The 22,131-nt window shown below is 38.9% G+C and overlaps 1 protein-coding gene and 2 non-coding genes across 3 annotated transcripts; all 3 read right to left on the bottom strand.

Annotated features, from left to right (window-relative positions):
* Nucleotides 1-11,811: 11,811 nt before the first annotated feature.
* On the bottom strand, nt 11,812-12,882 carry LOC135640310 (transcription repressor OFP7-like). Its single transcript, XM_065154623.1, has one exon. The coding sequence runs from the start codon at nt 12,773-12,775 to the stop codon at nt 11,849-11,851; it is 927 nt and encodes a 308-aa protein (XP_065010695.1). The 5' UTR covers nt 12,776-12,882; the 3' UTR covers nt 11,812-11,848.
* A 1,605-nt stretch (nt 12,883-14,487) lies between these two features.
* Nucleotides 14,488-14,586, bottom strand: LOC135641892 (small nucleolar RNA snR60/Z15/Z230/Z193/J17). Its single transcript, XR_010497830.1, has one exon. It is a non-coding gene; the product is annotated as a small nucleolar RNA snR60/Z15/Z230/Z193/J17 (small nucleolar RNA).
* A 330-nt stretch (nt 14,587-14,916) lies between these two features.
* On the bottom strand, nt 14,917-15,017 carry LOC135641894 (small nucleolar RNA Z43). The gene has a single exon (XR_010497832.1). It is a non-coding gene; the product is annotated as a small nucleolar RNA Z43 (small nucleolar RNA).
* Nucleotides 15,018-22,131: the final 7,114 nt, after the last annotated feature.

Raw genomic sequence — 22,131 nt, 5'->3', positions numbered from 1 at the left:
TCCTACGACAACAACATGGAAATACAATATATCTTCTAGTATATGTAGATGATATTATTGTTACAAGTAATGATCCCTTGGAAATTTAGACATTTTTAAAGCAATTGGCTAATTGATTCTCTCTCAAAGATTTAGGACCATTGAGCTACTTTCTGGGAATAGAAGCAACATTTATATCCTCAGGTCTTCTCCTCTCACAAAGAAAGTATATTCAAGATTTATTATCAAAGACAAATATGTAGGATGCGAAAGAAGTTGCTACTCCTCTCTCTACCAGTGAATCACTTAAGATGATAGAACCTCCACGTCAGGGTATATGGCCTTTCTTGGGTCTAATCCAATCAGTTGGAGTTCTAAGAAACAAAAGACAGTGGCCCGGTCTACAACTGAAGCTGAATATCGTGCTATTGCTACCGTTGCTGTTGAACTCAACTGAGTCACAAATCTCCTCAAGGAACTCAAAATCAGCTCTACCCATACTCTTATAATATATTGTGACAATGTTGGGGCTGCCTACTTATGTGTCAATCCAGTGTTCCACTCACACATGAAACACATTGCCATTGACTTTCACTTCGTGTGAGATCAAGTTGTCAGACATCAACTTCGTGTCTCTCATATTCATATGACTGATCAACTAGCAGACTCACTCACGAAGCCTCTAGCCCGCAAACTATTTTTGTTGCATCGGTCTAAGATCGGTATCCTTAACAGGAGCTGTTAGGATCGAGAGCACTAAGAGGGGGGGGGGGGGGGGGGGGGGTGAATTAGTGCAGCAGAAATCTTTCAGCGATTAAAAACGAAAGCTGCGTTCGTTCGATAAAAACTATTTTGATGCAAAAGCCGATTCTTAGATTACTTATGATTAAGTGCAGTTTACGTCTAAACCAAGTTTGCGTCTAAACGCAGTTTGCGTCTAAATGCAGATTGCGTCTAAGCTCAGATTGCGTCTAAGCGTAGTTTGCGTCTAAGCGCAGATTGCGTCTAAGCGCAGTTTGCGTCTAAGCGCAGTTTAAGCAGAAGTATAAAGACAGTGTGCTGCTACTGTATAGCTCAAAAAGTAATCTGCAAAAAGCAGATTTACGTCTAAACGCAGATTTACGTCTAAACTCAGATTTACGTCTGAACTTTGAAACTCGTTTGTAGACTCGCAGAAGGCAGTATGCAGTTGAAATCAAGACGTAAACGTAAACTGAAATCTGATGATTGTACGAGGAAAGTCGATTTACGTCTAAATGCAGTTTTACGTCTAAATGCAGATTTTCGTCTAAACCTTGAAACTCGTTCGTAAAATAGAATCAAAACGTAAATGTAAACTGCAAAGAAACTCGTTCGTAAAAGCGCAGAAGACAGTTTGCAGTTACAAAACGTAATCGTAAACTGTAATGTATGAAAACACCGATTTACGTCTGAATGCAGATTCGGAAAGATCAGCACTTAGAAACTTGTTCGTAAAGGCGCAGAGAGCAGTAGCTATGTAGGAGGTTTGCAGTAATGATAAAGTGATCAAAATAAACGCAAACCAGAGATTTAGAGTGGTTCGGTCAGTCTTGCCCTACTCCACTTTTGGCTTCCTCCACCGACGAGGTCACCGACGTCAACTAGAGGCCTTCCTTCAATAGGCGAAGGCCAACTGCCCTTTTACAGATTCACTCCTTTTGATGGGCTCAGGAGACAACCCTTACAGGACCTTTCTCTCCTCTCTTTACAACTCAAAACTTGAAGAACAGAAAGAGGAGAACTTTAGGACTTTACACAAATTTGAGCTCTTAGAATCACAGAAAAGATCAAGAATTCGGTGTAGGTCTGTATCTTTTCAGTGCTAAATGGGTGGGGTATTTATAGGCCCCAACCCAATTCAAATTTGGAGCTCAAAACGATCAAATCCCGGAATTCCGGGATCAGGCGGTTGCACCTCCTGACTGGAGAGGTTGCATCGCCTGGCAGAGCTCGAAGACTGAGCCCAAGCGGTTGCACCTCTGTGTCAGGGGCGGTTGCACCTCCTGAGTCTGGCTCGGAGACTGAGCCCCAGGCGGTGCCACCTCTTGATTGAGGCGGTTGCACCTCTCTGCCAGAGCTCGAAGATTGAGCTCAGGCGGTGCCACCTCTCTGTCAGGGAGGTTGCACCGCCCAGTCTAGCTCGAAGACTTAGCTCAGGAGGTGCCACCTCCTGGCTGGGGCGGTTGCACCACCCAGTCTCGCTGGGAGGCTTAGCCCAGGCGGTGCCACCTCCTGGCCTAGGCGGTTGCACCTCCTGGTGCAATCAGGGTCCGAATGGTTAGCTCCATTCGGCCCAATTTCAGTCTTTCAAGGGCCCAATTACCCCAAGATTAAGCTAATGGGATCACCTCCCATTTTCCAACTTAATCAATGTGCTAACTATGATTAGATCTAAGACAATTTCTGCAGCTTTGCTTCGGTGCGTCAATCGCTTCTTCCGGCGAGTTTCCGGCGAACTTCCGTCGATCATCCGATGAACCCTCGGTGATGCTCCTGCGGACTTCCGGCAAACTCCTAGACTTTGCGATGATCCACTTGGCGAGTTCCGACGAGCTTCGCTTGGCAAGCTTCTGGACTTCTCGGATCTGTTCTCGCAGAACCTCCGACGACCGTCCGAACTTCCGTCGAACTCTCGAACTCCCAACGTGATCATGAACTTGACTCCGGCGCAACTCCTGCTGCTTGTCTACTTTCATCGTAGTTAATCCTGCACACTCAAAACAAAAACTTCGATCGAGATAATTAATCCTAAGCAATTAACCAAGTTGTCTGGCATGTCATTGGTCCCTCGACGCTTCGTCCGATTCTTCGGCACATCGTCCTTTCCTGCAGCCTATTGCCCAATCGGCCAGTTGACTCCGCAACTCCGATATCCTTTGCACAATACCCGCTCTTCTTGGCCCGATGCCCGAGTCCACGACCCGAAGCCTTCTGTCGATACGTCAACCGATCCACCGGCCCGACGTCCAATCTTCTGACATGTTCCTCCGGCACAACATGATGTTCCTGCTTTAATTGTCTCATCCTAATCGAAGCACCCTGCGTCACTCAAAACACAGATTAAATCATAAACATATATCAAGGAGTTTCATCATCAAAATATGAGATTCAATAATCTCCCCCTTTTTGATGATGACAACTACTTGATGACGGAGTTAAACTTAACTCCCGGAGTTTAAACAAACTCCCCCTATCAATATGCCTTATTGATAGAAACTCTTGGATTCAAAAATCCAAGCAACATGTCATCATAAACTTATGCATAACATGTGATGTCATCAACATACTTCTCCCCCTTTGTCATCAACAAAAAGGAGAAGTACCACAATCAAGTGTTTGTGATGTAAGTTTTAACTCATTGAATGAAAAACATAATATCAAGTTTTATCATCATGCAGTTTTGAAGCCAGAAAATTTAGCAAATGTTACATCATGCTTAGAACATTCAAGCTATCAAGTTTTAGATACGCAAGTTTTACAGCATATAAGATAGCACTTTTATGCAAGCTAGCAATGTTGCAACATTTTAGAACTTGCAAGCTAGCAATTTAGAGATGTTCAAGAAGGCAACTCTTGCTTCTTGAAATATGCAAGTTGTAAGCTAGCAACTTTTTACGATATGCAAGTTTTGCTTCTTGAGATAGGCAAGATAGCACTTTTGCAAATTTTTGTTTGGTAAGCTTGTGATGTTCAAGATAACAAGCTCTTTCTTCTCTTTTGAGAAGTGTCATTTTTGCTTTCTTTGCAAAGTGCAAGCTAGCAAAATGCCAAACTAGCAAGAGATAATGTTTTACATGAGGCAAGCAAACAATTTGGCAAGTGTTACATTTGCATCTTCTCTTTATATGTGCAAGAAAATAAATAAGTTTTTGCATTTTCTTGACATTTCAAGCTAGCAATTATCGGTGATGTTCAAGATACCAATTTCTTCTCTTTTGTAATTTTTGCCTCTTTTTTTTTTGAATTGTGCTAGCAAGTTATCTCCTCCTTAGTCATTGTCAAAAAGAAGGGAAAACCCTTTCTGTCAATTTCTAAATCATGACAAAGGTGAGTAATCATTCTTATTTCAAAATTCCATAATTGAGATAAACCTTGAATTCAAATCAAGGCAATTTTAATCAAGGTTCATATCATATGCAATACATTACGTAGAAAGCATAAGTATTGCATGCATCATTTTAGCAACAAATCGTAGCATTTCATCACATGGCAAGATATCATCAAGTAGAATTACGATGCAAGTTCTTGATATCTTAACATGATGAAAATTCAAATATGGCACTTATAGTATCAATTCATATATTTCTCCCCCTTTATCATCAACAAAAGGAGAAGTAGCTCTAGCTATTTTAAAATATATGCAAGTTTTTATAACATGAAGCTATATTTTCATCACAACATATAAGCACAAAAGCATAGCAAGATTCTTAGGTTCAATCATGGCAATTCAACACTTGCTTCATGTGCAAGATTGCACTTGCTTTTCTTTGCATGTTCTAACTAGCAAAAGCTTTCTCCCCTTTGTTTTTGTCGAAAAGAAGGGAGTAATCAATGGCCAAAATTTTTTAATTATTATACAGGCCATATTACAAAATCTTGTCATGATATCAAGAAAGTTCAAAAAGGACATGATCCATTCAACAAATCCTTTTAATAGGGCAAAGGAATTATATAACCAAGAATCATGATTAAAATATTTCAATATCATAGATCAAGTCATGATTCGTGATTCATCGTAAAGCAAATTAATTTTCAGTCATCACATAAGGCATTTAAAGAATTTTTGAAACATAGAAGAATGATTAATTTAAGCATGTAATGTTTCAATCAAAATCAAGTCATGAATACCAATACTTTCATATTGTGAGTATCAATTCATGAATACCAAAAGATATTATTTGTGATTTCAATTTTGCAAGATCATGATTATGATTTAGACATAACTTATTCAAATCAAATCGTCAACTTGAAATTCATAATCAAGTCATTAAAATTAATTTCGAAATTCATAAAATATCATGAAATCAAAAGACAAGTTGCATTTCATTTGAAGAACTCCTTTTTGATAAATGTAGGGAGCATAATGAACGATCTTGATTTATAAAGAGCTTCATGTTATAATTATCAAGATCATGATTTTAATAATTATTCTCTTTAGCAAAAAAATCACAAAAGCACTTTATTTTTGCATAAGAAATCTCATTGTATTATGATTTATAAATTCTTTTTCTGCACATGAATCATAGGAGATATGTATGTGAAACAAATCTTTGCAAGCAAAGACACTATCATTCATATTTCAAGATGGAATTTATAAGCAGGAATCATTTCATCAAATCCATTTTAGAAAAATATTTTTCAAAAGTGTATGAGAAAATCCGATTGTTAGGATACCAATTGTTAAGTGAATCCGAAAATGAAATTAGTACTTTCATGCATTCGGATAAGATTTTGCTATAGATTTTCAAGTTCAATTATGAAGATAAAACATGCTCATGATCATAAAAATTTATGAATCCAAAACATATAATTTCCAACATGTTATAGTGTAAAATCATCATGGCAATTAAGTGTTTTGAACATTGAATCAAGAATGTCCGAAAAATAATCTTAACACGTTCATGCATTCGAGCACATTTTTGCCATAGTTTTTCAAATATACTCATGAGAATAACACATGCTTATCATCGGCTTAAAATCTCATGCATAAAATTGTTAATCGAAATATTTAATTTCATCATTATGCATTTCTTCAAATCAAACATGATCTTTAATCAAAATCGAGAAATAACAATGGAAATCAACGTAATGCGCATTATTACTTCTTAACCATGATTTCATATTTTCAATCAAGATCATTTTATTTGTTTATCATAAAATATGTAATATTATCATTTTCGAAATTACTTAGTATGATCATAATAAATTTTTTTTTTAACATGTAATTTTTAAGAAAATTAATTCTAAACTAAAAGAGAAAAATACATCATGAAAGCATCAAGTAATTTCAAAATAAATTAGGGGGATTTCGATTACCTCATCATTGTGGGCTGTTAAGGCATAGTTTGCCGCCTTGCTTTTGTTGACTTTCTCTTCTTCAGAGGAGCTCGATTCATCCCAATTTTTGTTCTTCTTCTTGCGTTTAAAGCAAGTAGTTCGATTCTTTTTGCTTTTTAATTTTCGTTTCATTTGTAGTTTAAGTTCACCATCACTTGAGCTTATGCTCGAGTGGTCTTCAAATGTTCTATGTCCCAAATCCTTCCTGTTCTTTGGAAGGTTGTTTTGTTCATCATTGTCCTTATCACTTGAGTCATCGCTCAAGTGGCATTCAGTTGTCCAGAGTTCCAAATCCTTCCTGTTCTTTGGAAGGTAATTGTGTTCAACATGTTCATCATGTGTATTGTGTAACATTTCATATGTCATCAATGAACCAATTAGTTCTTCAAGTGGTAAGTTGTTTAGGTTTTTAGCTTCTTGTATTGCAGTTACTTTTGAATCCCACTTCTTAGAAAGAGAATGCAAAATCTTGTTTACGAGTTCAAAGTCCGAAAAACATTTTCCAAGAGCTCTTAAACTATTGACGACATCCATGAAACGGGTGTACATGTCGCATATAGTCTTGCTTAGTTGCATTCGAAAAAGCTCGAAATCATGCAATAAAAAGTTAACTTTCGAGTCTTTGACACTACTAGTTCCCTCGTGCGTGATTTCAAGTGTTCGCCAAATGTCAAAAGCTGTTTCGCACGTAGAAATCCGATTGAACTCATTTTTGTCAAAAGCGCAAAACAAGGCATTCATAGCCTTTGCGTTTAAAGAGAAATACTTCTTCTCCAAATCCGACCATTCGTTCGTCGGTTTAGAGGGAAGTTGAAAACTGTTTTCAACGATATTCCATAAATCCAGATTTAGAGAAATCAAGAAAACTCTCATTCGAGTTTTCCAATAAGTATAGTCCAATCCGTTAAAGAACGGTGGACGAAAGACCGAAAAGCCCTCTTGAAGAGCCATTTCTCTCGGGTGTAAATCCGAAATGAGAAATACCCCGCTCTGATACCAATTGTTAGGATCGAGAGCACTAAGAGGGGGGGGGGGGGGGTGAATTAGTGCAGCGGAAATCTTTCAGCGATTAAAAACGAAAGCTGCGTTCGTTCGATAAAAACTATTTTGATGCAAAAGCCGATTCTAAGATTACTTATGATTAAGTGCAGTTTACGTCTAAACACAGTTTGCGTCTAAACGTAGTTTGCGTCTAAATGCAGATTGCGTCTAAGCTCAGATTGCGTCTAAGCGCAGTTTGCGTCTAAGCACAGTTTGCGTCTAAGCGCAGATTGCGTCTAAGCGCAGTTTGCGTCTAAATACAGTTTGTGTCTAAGCGCAGTTTAAGCAGAAGTATAAAGATAGTGTGCTGCTACTGTACAGCTCAAAAAGTAATCTGCAAAAAGCAGATTTACGTCTAAACGCAGATTTACGTCTAAACGCAGATTTACGTCTAAACTTTGAAACTCGTTTGTAGACTCGCAGAAGGTAGTATGCAGTTGAAATCAAGACGTAAATGTAAACTGAAATCTGATGATTGTACGAGGAAAGCCGATTTACGTCTAAATGCAGTTTTACGTCTAAATGCAGATTTTCGTCTAAACCTTGAAACTCGTTCGTAAAATAGAATCAAAACGTAAATGTAAACTGCAAAGAAACTCGTTCGTAAAAGCGCAGAAGACAGTTTGCAGTTACAAAACGTAATCGTAAACTGTAATATATGAAAACACCGATTTACGTCTGAATGCAGATTCGGAAAGATCAGCACTTAAAAACTTGTTCGTAAAGGCGCAGAGAGCAGTAGCTATGTAGGAGGTTTGCAGTAATGATAAAGTTCTCAAAATAAACGCAAACCAGAGATTTAGAGTGGTTCGGTCAGTCTTGACCTACTCCACTTTTGGCTTCCTCCACCGACGAGGTCACCGACTTCAACTAGAGGCCTTCCTTCAATAGGCGAAGGCCAACTGCCCTTTTACAGATTCACTCCTTTTGATGGGCTCAGGAGACAACCCTTAGAGGACCTTTCTCTCCTCTCTTTACAACTCAAAACTTGAAGAACAGAAAGAGGAGAACTTTAGGACTTTACACAAATTTGAGCTCTTAGAATCACAGAAAAGATCAAGAATTCGGTGTAGGTCTATATCTTTTCAGTGCTGAATGGGTGGGGTATTTATAGGCCCCAACCCAATTCAAATTTGGAGCTCAAAACGATCAAATCCCGGAATTCCGAGATCAGGCGGTTGCACCTCCTGACTTGAGAGGTTGCACCGCCTGGCAGAGCTCGAAGACTGAGCTCAGGCGGTTGCACCTCTGTGTCAGGGGCGGTTGCACCTCCTGAGTCTGGCTCGGAGACTGAGCCCTAGGCGGTGCCACCTCTTGACTGAGGCGGTTGCACCTCTTTGCTAGAGCTCGAAGACTGAGCTCAAGCGGTGCCACCTCTCTGTCAGGGAGGTTGCACCGCCCAGTCTAGCTCGAAGACTGAGCTCAGGCGGTGCCACCTCCTGGCTGGGGCGGTTGCACCGCCCAGTATCGCTGGGAGGCTTAGCCCAGGCGGTGCCACCTCCTGGCCTAGGCGGTTGCACCTCCTGGTGCAATCAGGGTCCGAATGGTTAGCTCCATTCGGCCCAATTTCAGTCTTTCAGGGGCCCAATTGCCCCAAGATTAAGCTAATGGGATCACCTCCCATTTTTCAACTTAATCAACGTGCTAACTACGATTAGATCTAAGACAATTTCTGCAGCTTTGCTTCGGTGCGTCAATCGCTTCTTCCGGCGAGTTTCCGGCGAACTTCCGTCGATCATCCGATGAACCCTCGGTGATGCTCCTGCGGACTTCCGGCAAACTCCTGGACTTTGCGACGATCCACTTGGCGAGTTCCGACGAGCTTCGCTTGGCAAGCTTCTGGACTTCTCGGATCTGTTCTCGCAGAACCTCCGACGACCGTCCGAACTTCCGTCGAACTCTCGAACTCCCAACGTGATCATGAACTTGACTCCGGCGCAACTCCTGCTGCTTGTCTACTTTCATCGTAGTTAATCCTGCACACTCAAAACAAAAACTTCGATCAAGACAATTAATCCTAAGCAATTAACCAAGTTGTCCGGCATGTCATTGGTCCCTCGACGCTTCGTCCGATTCTTCGGCGCATCGTCCTTTCCTGCAGCCTATTGCCCAATCGGCCAGTTGACTCCGCAACTCTGATATTCTTGGCACAATACCCGCTCTTCTTGGCCCGATGCCCGAGTCCACGACCCGAAGCCTTCTGTCGATACGTCAACCGATCCACCGGCCCGACGTCCAATCTTCTGACATGTTCCTCCGGCACAACATGATGTTCCTGCTTTAATTGTCTCATCCTAATCGAAGCACCCTGCGTCACTCAAAATGCAGATTAAATCATAAACATATATCAAGGAGTTTCATCATCAAAATACGAGATTCAACAGGAGCTCGATCTTATGGGGGCATGATAACAGAGAGATTTCCTCTGATAACAGAGAGATATCCTCAACTGCATAGCAGATGAGATTTCCTCAACTGTATGAGGCAATCTCTCTGCTCAATTAAAGAAATCTTATCTTTCACCATGTATAGATAGACTTCATATGATACTAATTGAAGTGTGCTTTTCTTCATTCTCTCAATTCTTCAATGGACAGTAACTTCTTCATCACTAAGAGATTGGTTGTCTCAAAGATTAAGCCATGCATGTGTAAGTATGAACTATTTCAGACTATGAAACTGCGAATGGCTCTGATACCATGATAAAAATAATAGAAGATAAGAATAATTATTGAAAAAGTTTTATTGAAGAAGCTTTATTGAAGAAGTGAAAAAACTTAAATACATTAACATGTCCCTCTCCTATTTATACAAATTAGGAGGAAGGATTTGTCAAGGATACCAATCTTGGATGATCGATATAAAGAATGGTTTACGAGCGAGAGTCGTGAGTAGAGCAAGTGCAGATCGCTGCTGTTGTTGCGATTGCTGTTGCTGTGAGGGCACAGGCGTTCCTTTTATTCCCCTTAAGTCCGCCCTTCGTTCTCCTTAAGTCCGTCGATTGTTGGCAGATTAACAAAGACTATCGCGATGAGGAAGATGAGGATTGGCCACGGAGCCTCTTAGGAATTTGACTATAGTGGCGTTGGTCGCTGGCCGAAGGCAAGGGCGAAGTTTTACTTTTCTCAGCGACGTTGGTCACTGGCCAAAGGCAAGAGCGAAGCTTTGCTTTTCTCACTGCTTTGATACCATGATAGAAATAATAGAAGATAAGAATAACTATTGAAGAAGCTTTATTGAAGAAGTGAAAAAACTTAAATACATGTTAGAAAGGGATATGTTAATGTATTTAAGCTTTTTTACTTCTTCAATAAATCTTCTTTTCTTATCTTCTATTATTTTCATTAGCGAACATATTCAAACAGGCAATAATCTCATATTTTTAAATGTGAGATTATTTCACTCACATTTGTGAAAACAAGTAAGAATTTGGTTGATCCGTTCACCAAACCTTTTATAAGAGAAGTTGTAAGATCAACATCAAAATAGATGGGGCTAAAACTCCTTCAATAAAAGATCCGCCAATGATAGCAACTCTACTCAATATTATGAAATGAGTAATGAAGAGTTCAAAAGGTAAGAACAAGTCATTGACATGTGGAGTGGTTCAACACTTAGAAATATTTTATGAATCCCATCTAAAGATGTTAAAGTGCTGGTCGTCACCGAATGAGGGTTGAGTTAATTATACTATTAATGAAGTTCAGTCAAGTTAGGACAAGTATCTCAAAGAGTGACTAAGATACTGTAATAACTTCACCTATATGAACTTAGAAGTGGTGCCGCTTCCATTGAGAGTTGGAGTTTTTCTCATAAAAGTTCATGAACTTAGATATGCCTAAGGTCATATTAGGACTTGAGTAAGAATTTATGAGGAATACAAGGATGTTATATTTATATGTGTAGTATCAGTAGTATTGTCATTAGGAATAACAAATTGAAAACTTTTATGCTACTTGAGATTTCGACTTCATTTTGTGATGCTTACACTAAGGTAATATTCAAATATAATATATATTATTTTATTTATAAATACTATTTAATCACTCGGAGAAAATTTTAAATTTAAATAAGTGGGGGATTATTATAAATTATTCAAATTGAAAAAAAATTCTTTTCAAAAGATTTATTTGAAAATATGGTTTCCTTTATAGTTATTTTTCAAAGATTGTGTCTTTTATAAAAATATCTATAAATAGGTATGAGTGTAAATTATCAACACATTTCTTTCATATTCTTTCTTTCTTGATAACTCTCTAAATAATTGAATTAGACATTCTCTAATTCCTTTTTGAAGATTTTTTATTGTTTGCTTAATACAGATCTTCTAAAAGTTTATCATATCGACTAAAATTATTTACATCGAACCCGTAGCAATCTAAAATTATTTACATCCAACCCATAGCAATCTTGTTGAGAAGAATATGCAAATATTATTTTTAAGAAAGTATTTATACACATTTCAAGATTAACTATATTTCCTTATTCTTAATATTGTGTTTGTTATTTGTATTTTCATTCTATTCTTGGTTATATTTTTCAACAATAACTCGAGTAGGAAAGTGCACGTCACGCACGCTCGGTTCATTGCATGGGTCCAGCAATCGAAAGCCAAACAGAACGCGTTTCGATAAGACACAGCAACAATGGCGAAGAACAGTTCGGATTAACCGTCGATTACACCATGAGATTGGTGGTTGGAATAACAACAGGAGGAGGAGGAAGGCTATGATCTACGCTGCTAAATCTGCTATTTGCCGAAGATTGCTTCCCATATGTCGGCAAATGCCTCGAGGATGACTTGGTGGTGGCGAGGGGAGTTCAGGGAGAGGTAGGAGTTGAGGAGGCGCTCCAGGTCGCGAGCTCTGCTCATGCCGCGCTCCACGATCATCTCCACCATGGAGCTCCGGAAGTCGTTGTAGGGGTCGCAGGACCGCGTGACCACCGCGAACCCTGCGCTGGGCGTCCCCTTCTTCTCCTTCGAGGAGATGGAGACCAGCGGCCGCAGTTGGTCGATCCCACCGCAGGAACGCCCTCGGACGTGCTTCGCGTGCCTTCTCGGCGGCCGCCGGGTGGACTTCATGCACTTGCTCCTCCTCTTGTTCTTCTTCCTGCTGTGGTGGTAGAACTCGGAGGAGTCGGAGGAGAAGCTCTTTGAGGAGAACAGAGTCCCTGACTCTTCCTCCGGCGCTTCGTCGCTGCTGAAGAGACGGAGCTCGTTCTCGGCATCCAAGGAAGAAGAGCTGGTGAATCCATAAGAGTTGGACAACAGCTTCTTTGCTTCCACTCTCCGACCCTTCGTCCTACTCCCACAAGCCTTCTTGCTCCTCTGCTTAGCATCATAGTAGTTCACAGACCCGATCACAGCCCTCCTCCTCTCCTTCTTCTTCTCATTCCCTTCCTCTTCTACCTCCTCCTCCTTGGTCATCAGAGGAAGGAACTGCTCGGAAACCTGGCGGGCGCTGCAGTGGACAGGGACATGCACGACACCCACATCGTGCTTGCGGCGACCCGGACCGGGCTCCTCGGCCTCCGGGTGCTGCGGGCCGGCGCTGGTCTGGCCAAGGATGGCGGCCGCAATGGTGGTGGAGCACGAGGAGCCGAGCAGCAGCTGAGCAAACCGATGCTTCAGCTTGACGCTGCTGCTACTGCTTCTTTTACTGTTGGACGTCTCCATCGTCAACGCCTGTTTGCATGTGCTTGTCTCCCTCCCTCCTCAATGGATGCTTCAGCCAACGATGGCGGTGTGGCTCGTGATCCATATATTTAGTGCCTACTCTTCGGAAGGATTAGTGAGTGGATTATTCATATCAACACCGTATGCAGCCTAAACACTTCGATTAACAGCAAATTAGGGTGCTGTAACATCTTAATTACCAACGGTCGGTTTGCATTTAACGAGCACTTTGAACGGTGCACAGTATATTCGTACCACTTGTTCTTACGGAAAACGAAGTGCATGGAGATGCTCTCTTCCTCTATAAACGAGCACCAAAACACGCCCACCAATTTGATTGCCACATATGAGAAGGAAAGGGGGCTACAAGTCGCAACAACATGGATACACCATGTCGTAAAATAAGGCAACTGTAGGAAGGAATCTGGGATGTGGCTTGTGACTTGGCTCCTTGTGTCACAGGCACACAGGCCATCTCACGCATGTGACTAAGCGATAGACAACTTGCGACAAGAAAAAGGGGTATTATTTTTGTCGAACGCCTCGTCTGCATGCATGGAAGGGGTTAGCGAGTTGATATATGTACAGATCTACATGCTGGTCGCTTGTAGTTTTATACTAGGCGAGTAATATATTTATACAGCCTTCATAACACCCTTTTCCACGCCATTTATTTCACGAGTCTCGTGGACAACAACACAAAACGAACAGAGCGAACACATTCGATGAATAGGGAAATATTAGGAATTGCGATGCGCAGAAAACAGTACCTGTTTCATCCTATTTGAACTTAAATCTGACCTGACACATGCTTAATTTCATAGCCAAATAAAAGATCAAAACCCGATTAATCATCAATATCGTTTAACCCAAGAAAGATAAAACATGATTTACCCACAAATTTTACGTTACCACGACATTATTTCACAAAAAATTTGATTAAAAAGCTTAATATGGATCTTATTGGGTGAGGAAGACGATGAAGATAGCAGTAGGCTAACAGATGTCAGTAAGCTTTTGCACGAGATTCAACGTTGCGATATTACTTAGTTCAAATAAGAACTTCAGACCGACTATTAGTAGTAGTAAAGAGAAGAATGCTCTTTCAAAGTACAACAAAACTATATAAGGACTCTCACGGGCGTTTAACCAAACATAAGGTGGGAGGCAGCAGCGTTTGGTCGAACGGAGTTCTAAGAGCTATAAATCATAGTGATCCAAGTTTTTACATGATAAATCCGTGTTCCAATAAGAGACTTCAAAATCCTTGACTCAGCCTTTTCGCCCACCCGCATCACGTTGTGGTTCAATCTGGTGCGTCCGTTCCATAGAATTTCATCGATGATGGGCAGCAGCAATGGGGTATTTTAGATGACCGGACACAGCTTACAAACAAGACGGTTGTCAGATTCATATTAATCCCTACAAAAAGATTTCACTGTTTCGATAATTTAAGGTTAAATTAAGTACAGTATTCACAATTCAAATGAGATAATAAAGAAGATATCTACAAAACAAATAAATAAACCAACAAAATCATCATAATAAATTATGCTCTGCACCAACGAATATGAATTCATAGATGACAGCAGAAGAATCACTTAACCCGCAATTCTCAGTATTATGTATTCATTAATCGCATTAATACACATTAATCCATAGCTATAGAGATCTAAGTAATGAAAGAGCGGAAAAGGCAAACAATAAGATGTGGAGGTCATCAGATAGGAGCGAAAGACGTTTCAAATAATCATAACCCACAAAAAAGGGGTTATCATTTGAACTATGCATCCGATCATCACGCGACCCCTCAATCCGACCGATATAAACCCAACATAAAAAATATCATTAAGTTTATTGTCAATAGATGAAAGATTTAGAAACAAAGCAATGGTCCGAGAGCAATCACATCAAGACACTTATTGTTGATTGCAGCAAAAGTTACATCAGATCTCATGAGCAAGATGGGAAATTGGCCTCATAACGAAATCGATTCCACATGGAAGAAATTCAGACATATGCTTGTCATTAAACATTAGTATAATCATCAGCCAAACGAGAGATCAGAAAAACAGAAGACGGCAATTAAGACTTCCGCAGCTAAAGATCCGAAGCAGGGAAAAGAAGAGGGCGGGGGAGTCGGACTCGGAATATGGGTGGTGATATATCAGGATGGTTGGCAAGGCGGCGATGCCGCCGTTACGAGGACCGAGACGTTGATGAATCACATTCGTCATCGCCCTCCTCCGCCCCCATGCGATGGATTCCATAAACCAAGGCGAGAAAGAAAGGAAGTAGACAAGAAAACCCTAGAACTTAAAAGTATGAAAAGCAACGTAGGAAAAACAAGTACGAGATCTCGACGAAGCGCCTTCTCGAGTATTTATAGACGGTACCGAACGGTTTTAGAGTTTGGACTTGGTGAGATCGCATCTCGGCCGTCCGAAACTGTGGTAGGTAAAGGATCCAACGGACTAGAACCTTTGCTCCCCCGATCGTAATTGAAAGCAACAATCCCGCAGCCGAACCGGTAAAAGTTTTTCGAGTAATGAAAATATATGCTCGGATTTTTACGATAGCTCATATTCATGAAAAAACTACTCATTTTTTAAAATATAATTAATACCGCCCCGCCCCCTCCCCCGCCCCCCCCGCCCCCCCCCCCCTTTTCTAGGATTATTTTTCTTAAATTTTACTAGGGACTGTATGTATTTTTTATAAATATCATGGAAATCATGTTATATGTAGTGAGAAAAATCAAATAAAATTAGATCTAACAATATTACGATGCCCTTTTCATTGTTGTTTAGAAAAATAAATCTTAACTGATCTACAAGCGATTATCGTAAGATCACCTAGATTGATGGATTAGAGAGATTGAGAGAAAAACTTTAATCTTTCAACTGCATTCCTTTTTTTTAGCCCTTAGAGGTCTTGTAAGCAGAGTCTAGGATAAATGTTATGTCTATTTATAGGCGAGAGAGCAGAGGGTCTAGGATAAGTTATTGGGAGAGTTCCTCCCATCAAGGTTATCTCATATGGAATTCTACTTTAACATTACCTTCTTTTCTATTGACCAATAACCATAATCAGAATACAATCATATCTATAACATATCTTATCTAATTAAATAGGATCACATAATTTAACATTCTCCCACTTACCCAATAATTGATAAGATACAAAAAGACTTAAAATAAAAAAATAAATAAATAAAATTTATTTAAAAATAATTTGACCCAATTGAATTCTAAAATTTTAGAAAAACTATATACACGTGCGTGAATTTTAAAAATAGGCCAATAAGTCCAATAAATATAATTATATTATATTAAGTCTGATCAACAATATGAGTCATAGCGGTTATATGCCATCAGTGCCACACTTGTTGAATCTCGAATTTTGATGATGAAACCAATTGATAAGTGTTTATGATTTAATCTGCGTTTTGAGTAATGCAGGATGCTTCGATCAGGAAGAGACAATTAAAGCAAGAAGAATCATATTAGGCCGGAGGAAAACGTGTCAGAAGATTAGACGTCGGGCTAGAGGATCGGTTGACGTATCGACAGAAGGCTTCGGGCCATAGATTCGGGCACCAGGCCAAGAAGAGTGGATATTGTGCCAAGGATATCGGAGTTGCGGAGGTCAACTGGCCGATTGGACAATAGGCCGCAAGAGAGGACGATGCACCGAAGAATCGGACGAAGCGTCGAAGGACCAATGACATGGCCGACAACGTGATTCAAACTTAGCAATAATTGCCTAGATCGAAGTGTATATTTGTGTGTGCAGGATTGACTATGATAGCAAGGCATAAAGCAAAATAAAGTCCCGGAGTCAAGAACGCGATTTCATTGGGAGTTCGAGAGTTCGTCGGAAGTCCGGACGTTCGTCGGAAGTTCTGCCGGAACCAACCGAGAAGTCCAGGAGCTTGCCAAAGAAGCTCATCGAAATTCGCTAAGAAGATCATTGTGAAGTCCAGGAGCTTGCTAGAAGTCTGCCGGAACATTATCGAGAGATCGTCGGAAGTTCGTCGAAAGCTCGCAGGAAGAAATCATACTTATCTTACTTAGAATATGTCTTAGGAATCGTAGTTAGCACATAATTAGAGTTGGGATTGGGAGGTAATCTCATTAACTCTGTTAGGGGCCAATTAGGCCAAAAGCTGGACTGGTTTGGGCCGGATTCAAGGCCCAATCAAGGTACTGAAACCTTGGCCGACGGTGGCACCAAGGCTGGCGGTGGCACAGCTTGGGGAACAACACCCCAGGATTCTTGGGCGGTGGTACCGTCGGCAGCAATGCTGCTAACGATGGTACCACCCCTGTTTGGCAGTGGTACCACCTAGTACCAGATCCTACGACGATAATACCGCCTAGGAACGATGGTGGTACTGCCAGTACCTAGGAAACTTGGGATGAGACCTTTTTAGGCTCTAAGTTTGAATCAATTTGAAGCCTATAAATACCCCTCTCATCCCTGGTTAAATTACACAAGCACAGAGAGTTTAAAAGTGAAGAAACGCTGTTGTAATCACTTGAGAAATCCCCTCCTCTAAGTCTAAGTTTAGAATTTTGTTTAAGAGGAGTGAGTGCTTGTAAGGGTTATCTTCTAAACCTGATAAAAGGAGAAGAGGAGTGTAAGAAGGAGGTTGATCTTCGCCTATTAAAGTAAGATTGATAGTGGATGTATGTAGCCTCGACGAAAGAGGAATCGGTGGAGTGGATGTAGGTCACGATGACCGAACCACTATATAATTGGCATGTTCTCTAGTTTGTATTTACTTCCTGCAATTTATATTAACTGCAAACTGCCTTCAATATGCTCTTATTTCACTTTCAAAGTTAAGCATTTTTGAGTTCGGTTTTATCGTACGGAAGGATTTTTTGAAACCGACGTTTTTATCCGCTGCACTAATTCACCCCCCTCTCTTAGTGTCGACTTGTTCCTAACAATTGGTATCAGAGCCTTGTTTTCTCATTTAGTTTAATACCCAAAGATAAATGACTCTTTTCGGCTTTCAAAATGGTCACTCTTTCATTCGTCCTCTCTTTTTCAATGGGATCGACTACACTTATTGGAAAACTCGAATGAGAGTTTTCTTACTTTCATTGAATCTCGATTTATGACACATAGTCGAATTTGGTTTTCAAAGGTCTTCTCTTCCAATGAACGATTGGAATGTTTTGGAGAAGAAGACGTTTTCTCTAAATGCTAGAGCTATGAATGCTCTATTTTATGCCTTAGACAAAAACAAATTCAAATGGGTTTCTTTGTGTGAAACAACTTTCGATATTTGGCACATTCTCAAAATCACACACTAAAGTCAATCTTTTATTGCATGATTTTGAACCTTTTCGAATGAAGCCTAGAGAAACCATTGTTGACATATACACCCATTTTACGGATGTCGTCAATGGTTTAAAAGCTCTTGGCAAATGTTTTTCAAAATTTGAACTTATCAACAAAGTTTTACGATCACTTTCTAAAACTTGGGAATCAAAAGTAATGGTCATACAAGAGGCCAAGGATTTGAACCATTTTCCACTCGAAGAACTAATAGGGTCTTTAAAGACCTATGAAATGAGTTTTATGACACATGTTGAACATGAAGAACTTGAGAACCACCTTCCAAAGAATAGGAAGGATTTGACACATCGAACAAAAGAAGGCCACTCGAGCGAAAGCTCAAGTGATGATGAACTTGAACTTCTCACAATAAAACTTGAAAAGTACTTAAAGCAAGAATCAAAAAATAAAAATAAATTAAAAAAGAAGAAAGCACTTTGGGATGAAACGAGCTCTTCCGAAGACAAGGAGAAAATCAACAAAAGCGAAGTAGCAAACTACGCCTTAACGGCTTTTGACGATGAGGTAAAGGAAACTCTCTTAATTTATTTCAAAATTACATGATGCTTTTAATGAGTTATTTTTAATTTAGTTTAATTATTTTTAAAAATTATATGTTTAATAGTATAATAAAAATGTAAAAAATTAGGAATCATGCTTATCCTTCTAGTAATGATCATGAAAATTATATGTTTTATGATAAAACAATAAAATGTTAGATTTAAATCTAATGATAATCCTATGTATGTTTTTAAGAAGTATTAATGTGTATCATGTTGATTTTCGTATTGTTTCTCGATTTTGATTAAAGATGCTCAATGATTAATGATATCATGCCCAAACTAATGATGTATAATGATCATGCTTAATAAGTTTATATTTCAAAATTATGCTTAATGATTTTTATGATTTATTGATCTTAATGATTTTTATGATAAATCTTGCACTTTTAGTTTAAAAGATGATATATATTTTGAATTGGTATAAAAAATACAAAGGCATGATTGTAAGAAACAAACTAAAAAAAGAAAGCTTTCTCCTTAAAAAATTTTTTTACTTTATCGATTTTTCAAAAAGAAGAGACTAATAAACCTATTTTTATGAATCTCTTGGACCATGAAAATGATTTTGATGAGTTAAATTTGAATGACTTTTATCCAAATCTTTCACATATTCTTGAGATTTATGAATCAAAATCTTATATCTCCTATGCTTCTTTTTGTCATTTATAAAAGAGAAAAATTATCCAAATGAATCATGAATGTTCTTTCGGTATTCATGAATTGATTATAACTTAAAAGATTTATTATGAATCAAGATTTTTTATTAATTGTTCTCCTATGATTCTACTTCTTATCTTCTTAAGAGGAGATTTTTTAAATGAATCTTGATTTTTCTTGTGAGTTCTTTCATTTATTACTTGAGATTTTTTTGTTCAAGATCTCTTCTTTATACTCCTACAATTTTTTGGGTATTTTATTTAAAAGGGAGATTTGTCAAGATGAATCATGTCTTTTGGTATTTACATGATCTTATCTCTCATGATATGATTTATTTTTGTATAACTCCTTGTATTCATCACCCAATTAATTTTTCTTGATGAGATGAAATGAATGTGATGAAATAAAAATATGCATGAAATATGAGATGTAATGTAATTTGACATTTAGATACCATCATGATTTAAAATGCTATTATTTGTTGCCAAAATGATGTATCATGAATGATTGAATATCATATATGATATGCCCATATTGATTGATTTATTTATGTCATGCATGAAGTAAGGCTACCATATATAAAGTTTTGAAATTGTGCATGTTGTAAATTAAAATCATAATGATGTACAAACATATTGAAATAATGATTGAAACATTAATGTAATTATGAGTGATGATTTTATATTATGCATGCAATACTTCAACTTATGATAATGATGTATGCAATGATAAAATATTCATGATGAAAAATTATTTTGACATTCATAACTTGATTATTCATCTTTTATCATGATTTAAAAATTATTGTAAAGGGAAAAAGAGATACAAAAATGTATTCTTCCCTTCTTTTTGACAATGACAAAGAGGAAGAAAAATTACTAGCTCAAGATATAAAATTTGAAAACTTGCACATTGCAAAAGAAGCAAACTTGCTAGCTTGCTCATCTCAAAAGAGAAGCAAGAAGTGCTATCTTGCAAATCTCAAGACGCACAAATGCAAACTTACAAAATTTGTAATTTTGCATATCATTAAAATTTATGATGATTTGGTGATTATGCATATTCTAAAATGTTGTAAGATTCACTAGCTTGCATGATGTAGAACTTACTATCTTGAACATCACTAAGAAGTGCTATCTTGCCTATCTCAAGAAGCAAAAAATGTTAACTTGCACATCTGGCAAAACTTATATTTCAAGAAGCAAGAGTTACTTTCTTGAACATCTCAAAATTACTAGCTTGCATGTTTTAAAATGTTGTAAAAATTTACTAGCTTGCACTTTGCAAAGGAAGAAAAAATGACACTTCTCAAAAGAGAAGAAAGAGCTTGCTATCTTGAACATCGCTATCTTGCATTTGCTTTCGAAATTTTTGCTAGCTTGTATGTTGTAAACTTGCTATCTTATTACCTTGCATATCTAAAACATGATAGCTTGCATGATATAATAATTGCTAAATTTACTAGCTTATAAATTGCATGATGATAAAACTTGATATTATGTTTTTCATGCAATGATTTGAATTTATATCCCAAACACTTGATAGTTGGAACTTCTCCTTTTTGTTGATGACAAAGGGGGAGAAGTAATCATGTTATGATGATGACATATTGTAAATATTCATGATGAAATTTGTAATAACTTGAATTCAGCTTGAATTCAAGGTTCTGTCAATATGGCATATTGATAGGGGGAGTTTATTTAAACTCCGGGGGTTAAGGTTAACTCCGTCATCAATTGGTTGTCATCATAAAAAAAGGGAAAGATTGTTGAATCTCAAATTTTGATGATGAAACCAATTGATAAGTATTTATGATTTAATCTACGTTTTGAGTGACATAGGATATTTCGATCAGGGAGAGACAATTAAAGCAGGAAGAATCATGTTGGACCGGAGAAAAATGTGTCAGAAGATTGGACGTCAGGCCGGAGGATCGATCGACATATCGACAGAAGGCTTTGGACCATAGATTCGGGCATCAGGCTAAGAAGAGTGGATATTACGCTAAGGATATTAGAGTTGCAGAGGTCAACTGGCCAATTGGGTAATAGGCCGCAAGAGAGGACGATACGCTGAAGAATTGGACGAAGCATTGAAGGACCAATGACATGCCGGACAATGTGATTCATGCTTAGTAATAATTGTTTAGATCGAAGTGTATTTTTGTGTGTGTAAGATTAACTACGATAGCAAGGCATAAAGCAAAATGAAGTCCCGGAGTCAAGAACGCGATTTCGTTGGGAGTTTGAGAGTTCGTCGGAAGTTTGGACATTCATTGGAAGTTCTACCGGAACCAATCAAGAAGTCCAAGAGCTTACCAAAGAAGCTCGTCGAAACTCGCCAAGAAGATCATCGTGAAGTCTAGGAGCTTGCTGGAAGTCCGCCGGAACATTGCCGAGAGATCGTCGAAAGTTCGCCGGAAAGATCGTTAGAAGCTCGCCGGAAGAAATCAGAGTTATCTTGCTTAGAATATATCTTAGGAATCATATTTAGGACATAATTAGAGTTGGGATTGGGAGGTAATCCCATCAACTCTGTTAGGGGTGATCTAGGCCCGAAGCTGGACTGGTTTGGGCTAGATTCAAGGCCTAACCAGGGTGCTGAAACCTTGGTCGACGGTGGCACCACCTGGGGAATAGCACCCCAGGATTCCTGGGCGGTGGTACCGCCGACAGCAATGCTGCCAGTAGTGGTACCACCCCTATTTAACGGTGGTACCGCCTAGTACCAGATCCTACGGTGGTAGTACCACCTAGGTATGGCGGTGGTACCGCTAGTGCCCAG

The sequence above is a fragment of the Musa acuminata genome, chromosome BXJ3-6 (assembly GCF_036884655.1).
Source record: "Musa acuminata AAA Group cultivar baxijiao chromosome BXJ3-6, Cavendish_Baxijiao_AAA, whole genome shotgun sequence".
NCBI classification, from domain to species: Eukaryota; Viridiplantae; Streptophyta; class Magnoliopsida; order Zingiberales; family Musaceae; genus Musa; species Musa acuminata.
The sequence above is the reverse complement of the archived record's forward strand: the minus strand, read 5'-3'. Positions and strand labels throughout refer to the sequence as shown.

Bases quoted from the DNA above. Each gene is read 5' to 3' on its own strand.
- LOC135640310 (XM_065154623.1), bottom strand. From the start codon at position 12,775: ATGGAGACGTCCAACAGTAAAAGAAGCAGTAGCAGCAGCGTCAAGCTG.